We start from the raw sequence: 19,752 nt of genomic DNA, 5'->3' as shown, positions 1-19,752 counted from the left end.
GAGGTTGATGCTTCTGAGGTGGGTGTGGGGGCGGTCTTGTCTCAGGGTTCCTCTCCTGCCAATTGGCGACCGTGTGCCTTTTTCTCAAGAAAACTCTCCTCCGCAGAGAGAAATTACGATGTGGGAGATAGGGAATTGTTGGCCATCAAGTTGGCTTTTGAGGAATGGCGCCATTGGCTAGAGGGAGCCAGACACCCTATTACCGTATTTACTGACCATAAAAATCTGGCCTACTTGGAGTCAGCCAAGCGTCTGAACCCGAGACAGGCCAGATGGTCGTTGTTCTTTTCTAGGTTTAATTTTGTTGTCACGTTCCGCCCTGGAGTTAAGAATGTGAAGGCAGATGCCCTGTCACGTTGTTTTCCGGGAGGCGGGAATTTTGAAGACCCGGGTCCCATTTTGGCTGAAGGTGTGGTGGTCTCTGCTCTTTTTCCTGAATTGGAGGCAGAGGTGCAGGCAGCCCAGTCAGAGGCTACTGATCTTTGTCCTCCTGGGAGGTTGTTTGTGCCTCTCGCTTTAAGACACAAGATTTTTAAAGAACACCACGATACGGTCCTTGCTGGGCACCCGGGGGTAAGAGCCACACTGGATCTCATCGCTCGGAGATTCTGGTGGCCTGCGCTTCGTAAGTCGGTTGAGGGTTTTGTGGCAGCCTGCGAGACTTGCGCTCGTGCCAAAGTCCCTCATTCACGGCCATCAGGTCCTCTCCTTCCCTTACCCATTCCTTCCCGTCCTTGGACACATCTGTCCATGGACTTTATCACGGACCTGCCTCGTTCCTCGGGGAAGACTGTGATTCTGGTGGTGGTGGACCGTTTTAGCAAAATGGTGCATTTCATCCCTTTTCCTGGTTTGCCCAATGCTAAGACGCTGGCGCAGGCATTTGTTGATCACATTGTCAAATTGCACGGTATTCCTTCAGACATAGTCTCTGATAGGGGCACGCAGTTTGTTTCCAGATTCTGGAAGGCTTTCTGTTCTCGCTTGGGGGTTCGGTTGTCATTCTCTTCTGCTTTCCACCCGCAGTCAAATGGCCAGACAGAGCGCGTCAATCAGAATCTGGAGACATATCTGCGCTGTTTTGTGGCGGAGAATCAAGAGGATTGGTGTTCTTTTTTGTCCCTTGCTGAGTTTGCTTTAAATAACCGTCGTCAGGAGTCCTCTGATAAGTCACCATTTTTTGGTGCATATGGGTTTCATCCACAGTTTGGGACTTTCTCGGGAGAGGGGTCTTCTGGTTTACCTGATGAGGACAGATTCTCCTCGTCTTTGTCATCTATTTGGCAAAAGATTCAAGATAATCTAAAGAGCATGACTGAGAGATATAAGCGTGTGGCTGATAAGAGACGTGTGCTTGGTCCGGACCTGAATGTTGGTGATCTGGTGTGGTTGTCTACCAAGAATATCAAATTGAAGGTTCCCTCCTGGAAGTTGGGTCCTAGGTTTATTGGGCCTTACAAAATCCTGTCTGTCATCAATCCTGTTGCATACCGTCTTGATCTTCCTCAGACTTGGAAGATCCATAATGTTTTTCATAAGTCCTTATTGAAACCTTATGTTCAACCCATTGTACCCTCGCCTTTGCCTCCTCCTCCGATTATGGTTGATGGGAATCTTGAATTTCAGGTCTCTAGGATTGTGGATTCTCGTCTTGTCCGCGGTTCTCTTCAGTACCTTGTTCACTGGGAGGGGTATGGTCCTGAGGAGAGGATGTGGGTCTCAGTGTCGGACATTAAAGCCTCTCGTCTCATCAAGGCTTTCCATAGGTCCCATCCTGAGAAGGTGGGTTCTGAGTGTCCGGAGTCCACTCGTAGAGGGAGGGGTACTGTCACAACCAGACAGCTGAGAAGCTCTGACAGAGGCCTTTCAGAACCTCCCCCTTGAGTTCTGTGTTGTGGTATTCAGCTCCTCCTCTCATTAGCATCTCTCAGCTGTTATGTGTTGGACTAATTGTTTCCCTTTAAAATCTTCCCCAGAATGCTTTTCTGGGCGGCTTATATTTCTTCCTGGAGTATGTGTGCTTGCCCATCTGGTTCTCCTCTCCTCCACAAAGTTAAGTGTTACACTGTTATCTGTTATTTTCTGTTTGCTGGATCCCAGGTGACCCTGACTCCCTCCGTGTCTGGTGTAGGGAGCCGGTGGTCGTGTCCCCTCACTATTGTAGGGTGCTCAGGGCTTTATAGTCAAGGTTCGTGGATATGCATACCTCCACCATTTGGATCTATGCATAGGCTGAGCAGCCAGGGAAAGTGCCAGGTCTTATACAGGGGTCTCCCTTTCGTTCCTTAGCTTTTGGATTCAGCGAGACATTTATGCATGTTGTTTTGCCTTGTTACTAGAGTTGAGCGAACACCTGGATGTTCGGGTTCGAGAAGTTCGGCCGAACATCCCGGAAATGTTCGGGTTCGGGATCCGAACCCGATCCGAACTTCGTCCCGAACCCGAACCCCATTGAAGTCAATGGGGACCCGAACTTTTCGGCACTAAAAAGGCTGTAAAACAGCCCAGGAAAGAGCTAGAGGGCTGCAAAAGGCAGCAACATGTAGGTAAATCCCCTGCAAACAAATGTGGATAGGGAAATGAATTAAAATAAAAATTAAATAAATAAAAATTAACCAAAATCAATTGGAGAGAGGTTCCATAGCAGAGAATCTGGCTTCCCGTCACCCACCACTGGAACAGTCCATTCTCAGATATTTAGGCCCCGGCACCCAGGCAGAGGAGAGAGGTCCCGTAACAGAGAATCTGTCTTCATGTCAGCAGAGAATTAGTCTGCATGTCATAGCAGAGAATGAGGCTTCACGTCAGCCACCACTGCAACAGTCCATTGGCATATATTTAGGCCCAGCACACACACAGGCAGAGGAGAGAGGTCCCGTAACAGAGAATCTGGCTTCATGTCAGCAGAGAATCAGTCTGCATGTCATAGCAGAGAATCAGGCTTCACGTCAGCCACCACTGCAACAGTCCATTGTCATAAATTTAGGCCCAGCACCCAGGCAGAGGAGAGAGGTCCCGTAACAGAGAATCTGGCTTCATGTCAGCAGAGAATCAGTCTTCATATCATAGCAGAGAATCAGGCTTCACGTCACCCACCACTGTAAGAGTCAATTTTCATAAATTTAGGCCCAGAACCCAGGCAGAGGAGAAAGGTCCCGTAACAGACAATCTGGCTTCATGTCAGCAGAGAATCAGTCTTCATATCATAGCAGAGAATCAGGCTTCACGTCACCCACCACTGTAAGAGTCAATTTTCATAAATTTAGGCCCAGAACCCAGGCAGAGGAGAAAGGTCCCGTAACAGACAATCTGGCTTCATGTCAGCAGAGAATCAGTCTTCATATCATAGCAGAGAATCAGGCTTCACGTCACCCACCACTGTAAGAGTCAATTTTCATAAATTTAGGCCCAGAACCCAGGCAGAGGAGAAAGGTCCCGTAACAGACAATCTGGCTTCATGTCAGCAGAGAATCAGTCTTCATATCATAGCAGAGAATCAGGCTTCACGTCACCCACCACTGTAAGAGTCAATTTTCATAAATTTAGGCCCAGAACCCAGGCAGAGGAGAAAGGTCCCGTAACAGACAATCTGGCTTCATGTCAGCAGAGAATCAGTCTTCATATCATAGCAGAGAATCAGGCTTCACGTCACCCACCACTGTAAGAGTCAATTTTCATAAATTTAGGCCCAGAACCCAGGCAGAGGAGAAAGGTCCCGTAACAGACAATCTGGCTTCATGTCAGCAGAGAATCAGTCTTCATATCATAGCAGAGAATCAGGCTTCACGTCACCCACCACTGTAAGAGTCAATTTTCATAAATTTAGGCCCAGAACCCAGGTAGAGGAGAAAGGTCCCGTAACAGACAATCTGGCTTCATGACAGCAGAGAATCAGTCTGCATGTCATAGCAGAGAATCAGGCTTCACGTCAGCCACCACTGCAACAGTCCATTGTCATAAATTTAGGCCCAGCACCCAGGCAGAGGAGAGAGGTCCCGTAACAGACAATCTGGCTTCATGTCAGCAGAGAATTAGTCTGCATGTCATAGCAGAGAATCAGGCTTCATGTCAGCCACCACTGCAACAGTCCATTGGCATATATTTAGGCCTAGCACACAGGCAGAGGAGAGGTTCATTCAACTTTGGGTAGCATCGCAATATAATGGTAAAATGAAAATAAAAATAGGATTGAATGAGGAAGTGCCCTGGAGTCCAATAATATATGGTTATGGGGAGGTAGTTAATGTCTAATCTGGACAAGGGACGGACAGGTCCTGTGGGATCCATGCCTGGTTCATTTTTATGAACGTCAGCTTGTCCACATTGGCTGTAGACAGGCGGCTGCGTTTGTCTGTAATGACGCCCCCTGCCGTGCTGAATACACGTTCAGACAAAACGCTGGCTGCCGGGCAGGCCAGCACCTCCAAGGCATAAAAGGCTAGCTCTGGCCACGTGGACAATTTAGAGACCCAGAAGTTGAATGGGGCCGAACCATCAGTCAGTACGTGGAGGGGTGTGCACACGTACTGTTCCACCATGTTAGTGAAATGTTGCCTCCTGCTAACACGTTGCGTATCAGGTGGTGGTGCAGTTAGCTGTGGCGTGTTGACAAAAGTTTTCCACATCTCTGCCATGCTAACCCTGCCCTCAGAGGAGCTGGCCGTGACACAGCTGCCTTGGCAACCTCTTGCTCCTCCTCTGCCTTGGCCTTGGGCTTCCACTTGTTCCCCTGTGACATTTGGGAATGCTCTCAGTAGCGCGTCTACCAACGTGCGCTTGTACTCGCGCATCTTCCTATCACGCTCCAGTGCAGGAAGTAAGGTGGGCACATTGTCTTTGTAGCGTGGATCCAGCAGGGTGGCAACCCAGTAGTCCGCACAGGTTAAAATGTGGGCAACTCTGCTGTCGTTGCGCAGGCACTGCAGCATGTAGTCGCTCATGTGTGCCAGGCTGCCCAGGGGTAAGGACAAGCTGTCCTCTGTGGGAGGCGTATCGTCATCGTCCTGCCTTTCCCCCCAGCCACGCACCAGTGATGGACCCGAGCTGCGTTGGGTGCCACCCCGCTGTGACCATGCTTCATCCTCATCCTCCTCCACCTCCTCCTCATCCTCGTCCTCCTCGTCCTCCAGTAGTGGGCCCTGGCTGGCCACATTTGTACCTGGCCTCTGCTGTTGCAAAAAACCTCCCTCTGAGTCACTTCGAAGAGACTGGCCTGAAAGTGCTAAAAATGACCCCTCTTCCTCATCCTCCTCCTCCTCCTCCTGGGCCACCTCCTGTTCCATCATCGCCCTAAGTGTTTTCTCAAGGAGACATAGAAGTGGTATTGTAACGCTGATAACGGTGTCATCGCCACTGGCCATGTTGGTGGAGTACTCGAAACAGCGCAACAGGGCACACAGGTCTCGCATGGAGGCCCAGTCATTGGTGGTGAAGTGGTGCTGTTCTGTAGTGCGACTGACCCGTGCGTGCTGCAGCTGAAACTCCACTATGGCCTGCTGCTGCTCGCACAGTCTGTCCAGCATGTGCAAGGTGGAGTTCCACCTGGTGGGCACGTCGCATATGAGGCGGTGAGCGGGAAGGCCGAAGTTACGCTGTAGCGCAGACAGGCGAGCAGCGGCAGGATGTGAACGCCGGAAGCGCGAACAGACGGCCCGCACTTTATGCAGCAGCTCTGACATGTCGGGGTAGTTGTGAATGAACTTCTGCACCACCAAATTCAGCACATGCGCCAAGCAAGGGATGTGCGTCAAATTGGCTAGTCCCAGAGCTGCAACGAGATTTCGCCCATTATCACACACCACCAGGCCGGGCTTGAGGCTCACCGGCAGCAACCACTCGTCGGTCTGTTGTTCAATACCCCGCCACAACTCCTGTGCGGTGTGGGGCCTGTCCCCCAAACATATGAGTTTCAGAATGGCCTGCTGACGTTTACCCCGGGCTGTGCTGAAGTTGGTGGTGAAGGTGTGTGGCTGACTGGATGAGCAGGTGGAAGAAGAGGAGGAGGAAGCCGAGAAGGAGGAGGTGGCAACAGGAGGCAAAGAATGTTGCCCTGCGATCCTTGGCGGCGGCAGGACGTGCGCCAAACAGCTCTCCGCCTGGGGCCCAGCTGCCACTACATTTACCCAGTGTGCAGTTAGGGAGATATAGCGTCCCTGGCCGTGCTTACTGGTCCACGTATCTGTGGTTAGGTGGACCTTGCCACAGATGGCGTTGCGCAGTGCACACTTGATTTTATCGGATACTTGGTTGTGCAGGGAAGGCACGGCTCTCTTGGAGAAGTAGTGCCGGCTGGGAACAACATACTGTGGGACAGCAAGCGACATGAGCTGTTTGAAGCTGTCTGTGTCCACCAGCCTAAATGACAGCATTTCATAGGCCAGTAGTTTAGAAATGCTGGCATTCAGGGCCAGGGATCGAGTGTGGCTAGGTGGGAATTTACGCTTTCTATCAAATGTTTGTGAGATGGAGAGCTGAACGCTGGCGTGTGACATGGTTGAGACGCTTGGTGACGGAGGTGGTGGTGGTGGTGTTGGTGGTACATCCCCTGTTTGCTGGGCGGCAGGTGCCAACGTTCCTCCAGAGGCGGAGGAAGAGGCCGAGGCGGCAGCAGCAGAATAGGCCGAGGCGGCAGCAGCAGAAGAGGTAGCAGGGGGAGCCTGAGTGACTTCCTTGGTTTTAAGGTGTTTACTCCACTGCAGTTCATGCTTTGCATGCAGGTGCCTGGTCATGCAGGTTGTGCTCAGGTTCAGAACGTTAATGCCTCGCTTCAGGCTCTGATGGCACAGCGTGCAAACCACTCGGGTCTTGTCGTCAGCACATTGTTTGAAGAAGTGCCATGCCAGGGAACTCCTTGAAGCTGCCTTTGGGGTGCTCGGTCCCAGATGGCGGCGGTCAGTAGCAGGCGGAGTCTCTTGGCGGCGGGTGTTCTGCTTTTGCCCACTGCTCCCTCTTTTGCTACGCTGTTGGCTCGGTCTCACCACTGCCTCTTCCTCCGAACTGTGAAAGTCAGTGGCACGACCTTCATTCCATGTGGGGTCTAGGACCTCATCGTCCCCTGCATCGTCTTCCACCCAGTCTTGATCCCTGACCTCCTGTTCAGTCTGCACACTGCAGAAAGACGCAGCAGTTGGCACCTGTGTTTCGTCATCATCAGAGACATGCTGAGGTGGTATTCCCATGTCCTCATCATCAGGAAACATAAGTGGTTGTGCGTCAGTGCATTCTATGTCTTTCACCGCTGGGGAAGGGCTAGGTGGATGCCCTTGGGAAACCCTGCCAGCGGAGTCTTCAAACAGCATAAGAGACTGCTGCATAACTTGAGGCTGAGACAGTTTCCCTGGTATGCATGGGGGTGATGTGACAGACTGATGGGGTTGGTTTTCAGGCGCCATCTGTGCGCTTTCTGCAGAAGACTGGGTGGGAGATAATGTGAACGTGCTGGATCCACTGTCGGCCACCCAATTGACTAATGCCTGTACCTGCTCAGGCCTTACCATCCTTAGAACGGCATTGGGCCCCACCATATATCGCTGTAAATTCTGGCGGCTACTGGGACCTGAGGTAGTTGGTACACTAGGACGTGTGGATGTGGCAGAACGGCCACGTCCTCTCCCAGCACCAGAGGGTCCACTAACACCACCACGACCATGTCCACGTCCGCGTCCCTTACTAGATGTTTTTCTCATTGTTATGGTTCACCACAACAACAAATATATTATTTGGCCCAATGTATTGTATTCAAATTCAGCGGGATATAAATTTGAGGCCTAGTATTTAGGCGCTGGGTGACCGGTATGGATTTAGTGACAGAATTAGACTTGGAAATGCACAGAAGCGTGTGTGTGAAGTTATTCTGAATGACCCAATGTGCACCTTGAATATTATATACCCTTTTTGGGATAGATTTCAAATAGCTCTGATATAGCAGGAACCACAAAATTATGAAATTGCTAAATTGGGAATTGTACTTCAACCCAGAACAAAAAATGTGCTTTGACGGACACTAAATATCTTGCCCAGCAACAACAGTACAGCGGTGGGTAACGAGAGATTTAGAGGGATTTAAATTTGAGGCCTAGTATTTAGGCGCTGGGTCACCGGTATGGATTTAGTGACAGAATTAGACTTGGAAATGCACAGAAGCGTGTGTGTGAAGTTATTCTGAATGACCCTATGTGCACCTTCAATATTATATACCCTTTTAGGGATAGATTTCAAATAGCTCTGATATAGCAGAAACCACTAAATTATGAAATTGCTAAATTGGGAATTGTACTTCAACCCAGAACAAAAAATGTGCTTTGACGGACACTAAATATCTTGCCCAGCAACAACAGTACAGCGGTGGGTAACGAGAGATTTAGAGGGATTTAAATTTGAGGCCTAGTATTTAGGCGCTGGGTCACCGGTATGGATTTAGTGACAGAATTAGACTTGGAAATGCACAGAAGCGTGTGTGTGAAGTTATTCTGAATGACCCAATGTGCACCTTGAATATTATATACCCTTTTTGGGATAGATTTCAAATAGCTCTGATATAGCAGGAACCACTAAATTATGAAATTGCTAAATTGGGAATTGTACTTCAACCCAGAACAAAAAATGTGCTTTGACGGACACTAAATATCTTGCCCAGCAACAACAGTACAGCGGTGGGTAACGAGAGATTTAGAGGGATTTAAATTTGAGGCCTAGTATTTAGGCGCTGGGTCACCGGTATGGATTTAGTGACAGAATTAGACTTGGAAATGCACAGAAGCGTGTGTGTGAAGTTATTCTGAATGACCCTATGTGCACCTTCAATATTATATACCCTTTTAGGGATAGATTTCAAATAGCTCTGATATAGCAGAAACCACTAAATTATGAAATTGCTAAATTGGGAATTGTACTTCAACCCAGAACAAAAAATGTGCTTTGACGGACACTAAATATCTTGCCCAGCAACAACAGTACAGCGGTAACGAGAGATTTAGCGGGATATAAATTTGAGGCCTAGTATTTAGGCGCTGGGTCACCGGTATGGATTTAGTGACAGAATTAGACTTGGAAATGCACAGAAGCGTGTGTGTGAAGTTATTCTGAATGACCCTATGTGCACCTTCAATATTATATACCCTTTTAGGGATAGATTTCAAATAGCTCTGATATAGCAGAAACCACTAAATTATGAAATTGCTAAATTGGGAATTGTACTTCAACCCAGAACAAAAAATGTGCTTTGACGGACACTAAATATCTTGCCCAGCAACAACAGTACAGCGGTGGGTAACGAGAGATTTAGAGGGATTTAAATTTGAGGCCTAGTATTTAGGCGCTGGGTCACCGGTATGGATTTAGTGACAGAATTAGACTTGGAAATGCACAGAAGCGTGTGTGTGAAGTTATTCTGAATGACCCAATGTGCACCTTGAATATTATATACCCTTTTTGGGATAGATTTCAAATAGCTCTGATATAGCAGGAACCACTAAATTATGAAATTGCTAAATTGGGAATTGTATTTCAACCCAGAACAAGAAATGTGCTTGAACGGACACTAAATAACTCGCCCAGCTACAGCACTAGGGACAGATTTAGCTGGATATAAATTTGAGGCCTAGTATTTAGGCGCTGGGTGACCGGTATGGATTTAGTGACAGAATTAGACTGGGATATGGCCAAAAAATAAACAGACTATTGCTGGTTAAATGCACTTGGTGTGACAGCTTCACCCTGATGTAGGCTTTAGCCAAAAAACAACCACACCATTGAGGGTTAAATGCACTTGGTCGCAGCTTGTGCTGGCGCACCACAAGACACAAAATGGCCGCCGATCACCCCAGAAAAATGAGACTGACAAACGGTCTGTGCAGCCTAAAAACAGTGAGCAATTGAGGATCAGCAGCTCAATGATCCACAGCTGCAGATCGATCAGTTAATCAAGTCCTTTGGAGGAGTTAACCTGCCTAATCTCGCCCTACTGTCGCAGCCGCAACCTCTCCCTACGCTAATCAGAGCAGAGTGACGGGCGGCGCTATGTGACTCCAGCTTAAATAGAGGCTGGGTCACATGGTGCTCTGGCCAATCACAGCCATGCCAATAGTAGGCATGGCTGTGATGGCCTCTTGGGGCAAGTAGTATGACGCTTGTTGATTGGCTGCTTTGCAGCCTTTCAAAAAGCGCCAAGAAAGCGTCACAAAAGCGCGAAGAAAGCGACGAACACCGAACCCGAACCCGGACTTTTACGAAAATGTCCGGGTTCGGGTCCGTGTCACGGACACCCCAAAATTCGGTACGAACCCGAACTATACAGTTCGAGTTCGCTCATCCCTACTTGTTACCTGTACACATTCCGTGACACAATCTTTATGTTTTTTCAGGTATAGCACTCAGTACCCTCCCAATGTATCTAAATGAGATATCACCGAAGAGGATCCGTGGGTCTCTGGGTCAGATCACTGCAATACTGATCTGTGTTGGAGTATTTACCGGACAGGTCTTAAGTTTGCCAGAAATATTTGGACAGGTAAGAAATGGGTCATTCCCTCTATAACCTAATATAACCTAAAGCCATTTGACTGCATATTTGCTTATTATTAAATGGCCACACATGGTCTTTGTCTTGCTGGATGCACTCTTTCATGTCTCTTCTTCATGTCTACTTTCATAGCCATTTGTTTTATTGCACCAAATGAAAATGAATCAAGTTGGATATATATACAGGTCCTTCTCCTAAAATTAGCATATTGTGATAAAGTTTATTATTTTCTGTAATGTACTGATAAACATTAGACTTTCATATATTTTAGATTCATTACACACCAACTGAAGTAGGTCAAGCCTTTTATTGTTTTAATATTGATGATTTTGGCATACAGCTCATGAAAACCCAAATTTCCTATCTCAAAAAATTAGCATATTTCATCCGACCAATAAAATAAAAGTGTTTTTAATACAAAAAAAGTCAACCTTCAAATAATTATGTTCAGTTCTGCACTCAATACTTGGTCGGGAATTCTTTTGCATAAATGACTGCTTCAATGCGGCGTGGCATGGAGGCAATCAGCATGTGGCACTGCTGAGGTGTTATGGAGGCCCAGGATGCTTCAATAGCGGCCTTAAGCTCATCCAGAGTGTTGGGTCTTGCGTCTCTCAACTTTCTCTTCCCAATATCCCACAGATTCTCTATGGGGTTCAGGTCAGGAGAGTTGGCAGGCCAATTGAGCACAGTAATACCATGGTCAGTAAACCATTTACCAGTGGTTTTGGCACTGTGAGCAGGTGCCAGGTCGTGCTGAAAAATGAAATCTTCATCTCCATAAAGCTTTTCAGCAGATGGAAGCATGAAGTGCTCCAAAATCTCCTGATAGCTAGCTGCATTCATTGACCCTGCCCTTGATAAAACACAGTGGACCAACACCAGCAGCTGACATGGCACCCCAGACCATCACTGACTGTGGGTACTTGACACTGGACTTCAGGCATTTTGGCATTTCCCTCTCCCCAGTCTTCCTCCAGACTCTGGCACCTTGATTTCCGAATAACATGCAACAGTCCAGTGCTGCTTCTCTGTAGCCCAGGTCAGGCGCTTCTGCCGCTGTTTCTGGGGAATGCGGCACCTGTAGCCCATTTCCTGCACACGCCTGTACACGGTGGCTCTGGATGTTTCTACTCCAGACTCAGTCCACTGCTTCCGCAGGTCCCCCAAGGTCTGGAATCGGTCCTTCTCCACAATCTTCCTCAGGGTCCGGTCACCTCTTCTCGTTGTGCAGCGTTTTCTGCCACACTTTTTCCTTCCCACAGACTTCCCACTGAGGTGCCTTGATACAGCACTCTGGGAACAGCCTATTCGTTCAGAAATTTCTTTCTGTGTCTTACCCTCTTGCTTGAGGGTGTCAATGATGGCCTTCTGGACAGCAGTCAGGTCGGCAGTCTTACCCATGATTGCGGTTTTGAGTAATGAACCAGGCTGGGAGTTTTTAAAAGCCTCAGGAATCTTTTGCAGGTGTTTAGAGTTAATTAGTTGATTCAGATGATTAGGTTAATTGCTCGTTTAGAGAACCTTTTCATGATATGCTAATTTTTTTAGATAGGAAATTTGGGTTTTCATGAGCTGTATGCCAAAATCATCAATATTAAAACAATAAAAGGCTTGAACTACTTCAGTTGTGTGTAATGAATCTAAAATATATGAAAGTCTAATGTTTATCAGTACATTACAGAAAATAATGAACTTTATCACAATATGCTAATTTTTTTAGAAGGACCCGTACATACCTGTAGTCTTACTAAAAATATAATTTCATATGTACGGCTCCTATGCAGTAGTGATGAGCGGCAGGGGCTATATTCGAATTTGAGATATTTCACAAATATTTGGGTGAATATTCGTCATATATTCACAAATTCACAAATTCGAGATAATTTTTTTGATTGAGAAAAATCGCCAATGTATTATACGCATAATGCGTGCGAAATACAGGCGTGGGTCACTTTTGCTAAATTTTCCAAGCTGCTAGAAGTTTCCTGAGACAGGAGAAAATAGTTTGCACGGCAGAACATAAAAAATGGCTTTATATGCAGTTAGAGTGCTCCAATATATTCGCGATTGCACTAATCGGCACTAATGATACGAATATTTTGGCGCAATACGTGAAACTTCACATTTTAGCAGGTCTGCATGTATGTATGGACAGCAGAACCTTTCACACTACCTAACACACTGCACTGCAACAGCTACACTATATCAGGATATAACCTACACTGACTATTTCCCAACTAATCTGTAATATACACTGAACAAAAATATAAACGCAACACTTTTGGTTTTGCTTCCATTTTGCATGAGCCGAACTCAAAGATCTGATACATTTTCTACATACACAAAAGACCCATTACTCTCAAATATTGTTCACAAATCTGTTTAAATCTGTGTTAGTGAGCACTTCTCCTTTGCTGAGATAATCCATCCCACCTCACAGGTGTGGCATATCACGGTGCTGATTAGACACAGCATGAATATTGCACAGGAGGGCCTTAGACTGCCCACAATAAAAGGCCACTCTGAAATGTGCGCAGTTTTGCCTTACTGGGGAGGGGGGTCAGAAAACCAGTCAGTATCTGATGTGGCCACCATTTGCCTCACGCAGTGCAACACATCTCTGTCTCATAGAGTTGATCAGGTTGTTTATTGTGGCCTGTGGAATGTTGGTGCACTCCTCTTTAATAGCTGTGCAAAGTTGCTGAATATTGGCAGAAACTGGAACACGCTGTCGTATACGCCGATCCAGAGCATCCCAAACATGCTCAATGGGTGATATGTCCGGTGAGTATGCTGGCCATGCAAGAACTGGGATGTTTTCAGCTTCCAGGAATTGTGTACAGATCCTTGCAGTATGGGGCCGTGCATTATCATGCACCTGTGTTCGTTGTCCATAACATACGCCTGCCCATACCATAACCCCACCGCCAGCATGGGCCACTCGATCCACAACATTGACGTCAGGAAGCCGCTCACCCACACGACGCCACACACGCTGTCTGCCATCTGCCCTGAACAGTGAAAACCGAGACTCATCCCTGAACAGAATGCCTCTCAAACGTGCCAGACGCCATCCAATGTGAGCATTTGCCCACTCAAGTCGATTACGATTAGTGATAAGCGGCAGGGGTCATATTCGAATTTGCGATATTTCGCGAATATTTTTAGAATATTCGTTGAATATTCGAAAATTCAAAAATTCACGATTTTTTTTTCTTGAAAAAATCGGCAAGGTAATGATTGTGTAATATGCGAATTTTCGTAATTAGAATTTTCGGATTCGAATTTTTCTTGCGAATTTTTCAACTTACAACTATTAGACAAAGAAGATTATAGCACTATATTAGCTAAATTGCTCTATATTAAATTTTTTTCGAATATTCGCTATATTGCTATAACTTAGTTTTTTCGAATATTCTTAAAATTCTAGAACAAGAATATATAGCATTATAGCGAATATTCGAAAAAAAACTAATATAGAGCAATTTAGCTAATATAGTACTATAATCTTTTTTTTATAGTTGTAATTTTTTTCCAATCTGAACTTCAGATGAGAAAAAAAATTACAATTATTAGACAAAGATGATTATAGCATAATATTAGCTAAATTGCTCTATATTCGTTTTTTTTCGAATATTCACTATATTGCTATAACTTTGTTTTTTCGAATATTCGTAATATTCTAAAACAAGAATATATAGCAATATAGCGAATATTCGAAAAAAACGAATATAGAGCAATTTAGCTAATATAGTGCTATAATCTTCTTTGTCTAATAGTTGTAATTTTTTTCTCATCTGAAGTTCAGATTGGAAAAAAATTACAACTTTAAAAAAAAGATTATAGCACTATATTAGCTAAATTGCTCTATATTAGTTTTTTTGAATATTCGCTATATTGCTATAACTCTGTTTTTTTGAATATTCGTAATATTCTAAAACAAGAATATATAGCAATATAGCGAATATTCGAAAAAACGAATATAGAGCAAAATTCGCAAACACTACTACTCCTAAAGTCAAGTATATTGCAGCCTTCTTATTGGCCCACAAGCTAGAAGCAGGGAGGTATCATGTGTACTGATTAAAAAATAAATAAAAAAAATAGAATAAAAAAAAATAAAAAGGAAAAAAAAAATCGAATATTCGAAATTACGAATATATAACTATATTCAAAATTTTCGGGAATTTTCAAAGTACCTATATTCGCAATAAAAAAATCGAAATTCGAATATTCGTGATCAACACTAATTACGATGACGAACTGCAGTCAGGTCCAGACCCCGATGAGGACGACGAGCATGCAAATGAGCTTCCCTTGGATGGTTTCTGACAGTTTGTGCAGTAATTATTTGGTTATGCAAACCGATTGTTGCTGCAGCTGTCCAGTTGGATGGTCTCAAACGATCATGGAGGTGAACATGCTGGACGTGGAGGTCCTAGGCTGGTGTGGTTACACGTGGTCTGCGGTTATGAGGTCGGTTGGATGTACTTCCAAATTCTCTGAAACATCTTTTGAGTCGGCTTATGGTAGAGAAATGAACATTCATTGAACAGGCAACAGCTCTGGTAGACATTCCTGCAGTCAGCATGCCATCTGTGGCATTGTGCTGTGTGATCAAACTGCACATTTCAGAGTGTCCTTTTTATTGTGGGCAGTCTAAGGCACACCTGTGCAATATTCATGCTGTCTAATCAGCACCTTGATATGCCACACCTGTGAGGTGGGATGGATTATCTTGGCAAAGAAGTGTTCACTATCACAGATTTAGACAGATTTGTGAACAATATTTGAGAGTAATGCGTCTTTTGTGTATGTAGAAAATGTATCAGACCTTTGAAATCAGTTCATGCAAAATAGGAGCAAAACCAAAAGTGTTGTGTTTATATTTTTGTTAAGTGTATATATAGTGTAGTGACCTCTGGGGCACTCTCTGTGTATAGGGACCAGGCCTGATGGTAGGTGAGGTGCCCTGGATGTTGCAGGTTTGTTTAATGTGCCGGTGGCAAGATCCCTTTAAATTTGTGACGCCAGTGCCGGTAACGGTGGCACACAAATTTATGGTAGGAATAATTGAGGAACACGATGTTGTGGTGAACCAAAACTTCTGTTTACTGGAACAGTTAATTATATACAGTCTTTGGTCAAAGTTCCATAGGTAAGAGGCAGTAACATGCAGGCTTTACATGAATTGGCAGGCACAATGTTCTTGCAAGATACTCAGAGGGTTAAACACTTACAGATCAGGCTGCACTTTCCTCAGAATACTGTCTGTCTTTATCCCAAGGCCCGTATGCCCTATTGCTGGCTTTATCCTTGGTTAGGGAAAACTTCCTCAGGTATATGTCTCCTTGCTTTAAATAGATCCTTCTGCCCTTCATCTCTCTGGTTCGGCTGGAATCAATTTTGCTCTGCTCTGTACTCTCATAAGAACTTCAGGTTTCTCAGGAGGCAACTCTTCCCCTGGTGACAAGCTAGAAGCCTGGGCTGTCTAGCTGCATGTCAGAAGCTCCACTTCAGCTCCTCTCTGGCTAAAGTACACACTTTCTCCTGACTCTACACAGACTCCTGACTGACTCTCCCTGAGCTGGGCCTGACTATAAATACTAGGTGTTCCCTAGCTCCCTCTACTGTCTAGGAGGAGGAGGAACTACCCCTAACAGGCCTGATACACAGAGATTACAGTGAAAATACACATAAAAACATCATATAAAATACAGTGACTCTGTCCCGCAGGAAGTGGGAACAAACGTGGCCCAATTGACCCTTGTGTAGTGCCCATGATTACCTAGTGGGACACTACACTAAGCTCAGACAAAGACACGGCAGCCTTCTCATTGGCCCACAAGCAAGAAGGGAGGTTACTGATGAAAAAAAATCTAGAATATTCGAAATTACGACTATATATCACTGTACTCCAATATAAACACGCACCACCAAATAATCGAAAATGTAATACTCTTCATTTATATCATAAATAACAATTCATAATAACATCAATGCGGTTAAAAAAGGGATCCTACGAAGCAGCAGCTACTGAGTCAAGCATCCAAAAAGCAGTACATACATATAAAATATCGTAGCAAATCCACCAATCGGGCCAAAGACATGCCATTAGGGCTAAGGTCCATTTAAACAATGTCAAAACAGTACAAGGACTGCATAACAGGCTAAGTGCCGCAGTGGATAATAGGTCAAAGCAATATAAAGTACAGACCGCAAGATGGTGCAGACGCATTGATGTTATTATAATTTTATTTTTTTGGTATAAAGAGTATCAAATTTTTCGATTATTTAGTGGTGCGTGTTTATATTGGAGTAGTGTGGCACATGTTCCACGTACGCTTCTATAGCCCTATGTTTATAGGTGTATTGAATATATATCACTATATTCTAAATATTCGCAAACTCTCTAAGTGCCGATATTCGCAATTAATATTCGCGATTTGAATATTCATGCCCAACACTACTATGCAGACCTTTACCTATATATGCCGCTGACATCATTACTAAGATCCCTTGAAGAAAGGAGAAGATCTGGAGGAAACAACACCAGCTTGCTGCTGGGTGAAATTCTGAGCCACTACAAAAAAATAAATAAAAAAAATGTAAAGAGGGACACGAATCAGTTTTCATTGTATGGAGCGGACGCAATGACGGGGAACGGCGATCATGCCACTCCTCGTCACTTAACCCCTCAGATGCCACGTACAATGCTGATCACAGCATCTGAGACTTACATTCAGGTGCTCAGGGGGTTAATCTGGAGTAAAAAAAAAAAAAAAGGGACAGTCTACTTTGAGCAGGCCAATTATGAGATTATTAGAGTGTCATTTTGCATGGGGGAATCATACTGTAAGTTGAGTCACTAAGGAGGCATCATATTGCGAGAGGAGACATTAATGGGGCCTCATATTGTAATGGAAGGCATTAAAGAGGCATCATATTTTGAGGGGGTAGTGTTAAGCGAATTGAAGCATCTGAAGCGGAATTCGATCCGAAGATTTGGAAAAATGTTATTGGTTGCAAAGCTGAATTTCCTTGCACTTCGTGGTAACATCAATATTTCCTAAAATGGTGTCTGAAAATAAAAAATTATACTCACTTCATCCACTTGATCACGGAGAGGCCGTCTGCTCCCATCTTGATTGAAGAAAACCCAGCAAAGAACAGCAGCAAGCGTGATGACATCACCTTGTGATCTCACTGGCCGCTCGGTGACATCATCACTAATCACGAGGTGGTGACTTCACGCTTGCCGCATGACCTTTGGAGGGTTTTCTTGGCTGCCCCACAGTGATACCCCCTTAAGCACCCCCCTCCCAGAAATATGATGCACCAAAAAACTTAACATCCATCAAAACATCCAAGTCCATTAGGTAGCTGGTGTCAGAAAAGCATGATGTAAGAAGGCCAAATTGGTAAAACACCCTGGGCCTTCAACTTTCTAAAACTGTTCCAGAAACTTTTTGAATCTACTCAGGATTATCTTACGGAAATTCTTGAACACGAAGGTAAAAGCAAAGGGCTTATCAAATTAACGTCAGTTTTAGTACAAAGAAAATCAAAGCCACAGAGTTTCAGGTCCAGTGTGCTCCTGAAGCCCCATAGTCCTGAAAATTCTGACAGTAGCTTTCACTCTTCAAGAATAATAAAAGGATGAAAGGTGCTGGCATGCAGAATCTTCTTATGTGCAGAGGTCAAAACTGCTGGATTTGTATCTGGGTCAATAAATACAGATGATTGGCTGAACCAGGCCAAGGAAGGATTTTCGGATAAGACACTTACACAAACTCTATGTGTGGAGTTTAGCAGAGTCTCAGAAAGCTCCACATAAATGAACTTTCAACTGAAGGGTGATTATCTCGCTACTAGTGTACTCCATGTGAATGCATCCAAAAGCCATAAAGCCCAAGAATGTAATGTTATGACACAGACCAAGCCACCATAAACTACGAAACGCCAGGTAAAATGTAAAAGGCTTTATTTGATCTTCACGAAAACTGATACTCCATCAGAAGCAGAAGAAAATGGCGGGCACTTCCACGTTTCAGGTGCATTCGCCACCTTAAGTCAAAAGAGATACAAGTAGGCACAATGTAATTTCTTAATATGACACAGCAAACAACAGTGTAGTAATCAATAGTAGTGATCCGCACTAGGGATGAGCGAACTCGAACTGTATAGTTCGGGTTCGTACCGAATTTTGGGGTGTCCGTGACACGGACCCGAACCCGGACATTTTCGTAAAAGTCCGGGTTCGGGTTCGGTGTTCGTCGCTTTCTTCGCGCTTTTGTGACGCTTTCTTGGCGCTTTTTGAAAGGCTGCAAAGCAGCCAATCAACAAGCGTCATACTACTTGCCCCAAGAGGCCATCACAGCCATGCCTACTATTGGCATGGCTGTGATTGGCCAGAGCACCATGTGACCCAGCCTCTATTTAAGCTGGAGTCACATAGCGCCGCCCGTCACTCTGCTCTGATTAGCGTAGGGAGAGGTTGCGGCTGCGACAGTAGGGCGAGATTAGGCAGATTAACTCCTCCAAAGGACTTGATTAACTGATCGATCTGCAGCTGTGGATCATTGAGCTGCTGATCCTCAATTGCTCACTGTTTTTAGGCTGCACAGACCGTTTGTCAGTCACATTTTTCTGGGGTGATCGGCGGCCATTTTGTGTCTTGTCGTGCGCCAGCACAAGCTGCGACCAAGTGCATTTAACCCTCAATGGTGTGGTTGTTTTTTGGCTAAAGCCTACATCAGGGTGAAGCTGTCACACCAAGTGCATTTAACCAGCAATAGTCTGTTCATTTTTTGGCCATATACTAAATCAGGGGCAAGCTGCGCCTGTCACCAAGTGCATTTAACCCTCAATGGTGTGGTTGTTTTTTGGCTAAAGCCTACATCAGGGTGAAGCTGTCACACCAAGTGCATTTAACCAGCAATAGTCTGTTCATTTTTTGGCCATATACTAAATCAGGGGCAAGCTGCGCCTGTCACCAAGTGCATTTAACCCTCAATGGTGTGGTTGTTTTTTGGCTAAAGCCTACATCAGGGTGAAGCTGTCACACCAAGTGCATTTAACCAGCAATAGTCTGTTTATTTTTTGGCCATATCCCAGTCTAATTCTGTCACTAAATCCATACCGGTCACCCAGCGCCTAAATACTAGGCCTCAAATTTATATCCAGCTAAATCTGTCCCTAGTGCTGTAGCTGGGCGAGTTATTTAGTGT

General features: G+C 45.2%; 1 protein-coding gene across 3 annotated transcripts in view; it reads left to right on the top strand.

The window, feature by feature from the left end:
* The window catches only part of SLC2A9 (solute carrier family 2 member 9), a 1,019,898-nt gene that overhangs the window by 160,760 nt on the left and 839,386 nt on the right, over positions 1 to 19,752 (top strand). For all 3 annotated transcript variants that reach the window (XM_044296370.1, XM_044296363.1, XM_044296352.1), the window contains exon 6: positions 10,362 to 10,507. In XM_044296370.1, the coding sequence (XP_044152305.1) occupies positions 10,362 to 10,507 (146 nt within the window). The remainder of the gene's footprint in view (positions 1 to 10,361; positions 10,508 to 19,752) is intronic.

This window comes from Bufo gargarizans, chromosome 1 (assembly GCF_014858855.1).
Source record: "Bufo gargarizans isolate SCDJY-AF-19 chromosome 1, ASM1485885v1, whole genome shotgun sequence".
Lineage (NCBI taxonomy): Eukaryota > Metazoa > Chordata > Amphibia > Anura > Bufonidae > Bufo > Bufo gargarizans.
The sequence above is the reverse complement of the archived record's forward strand: the minus strand, read 5'-3'. Positions and strand labels throughout refer to the sequence as shown.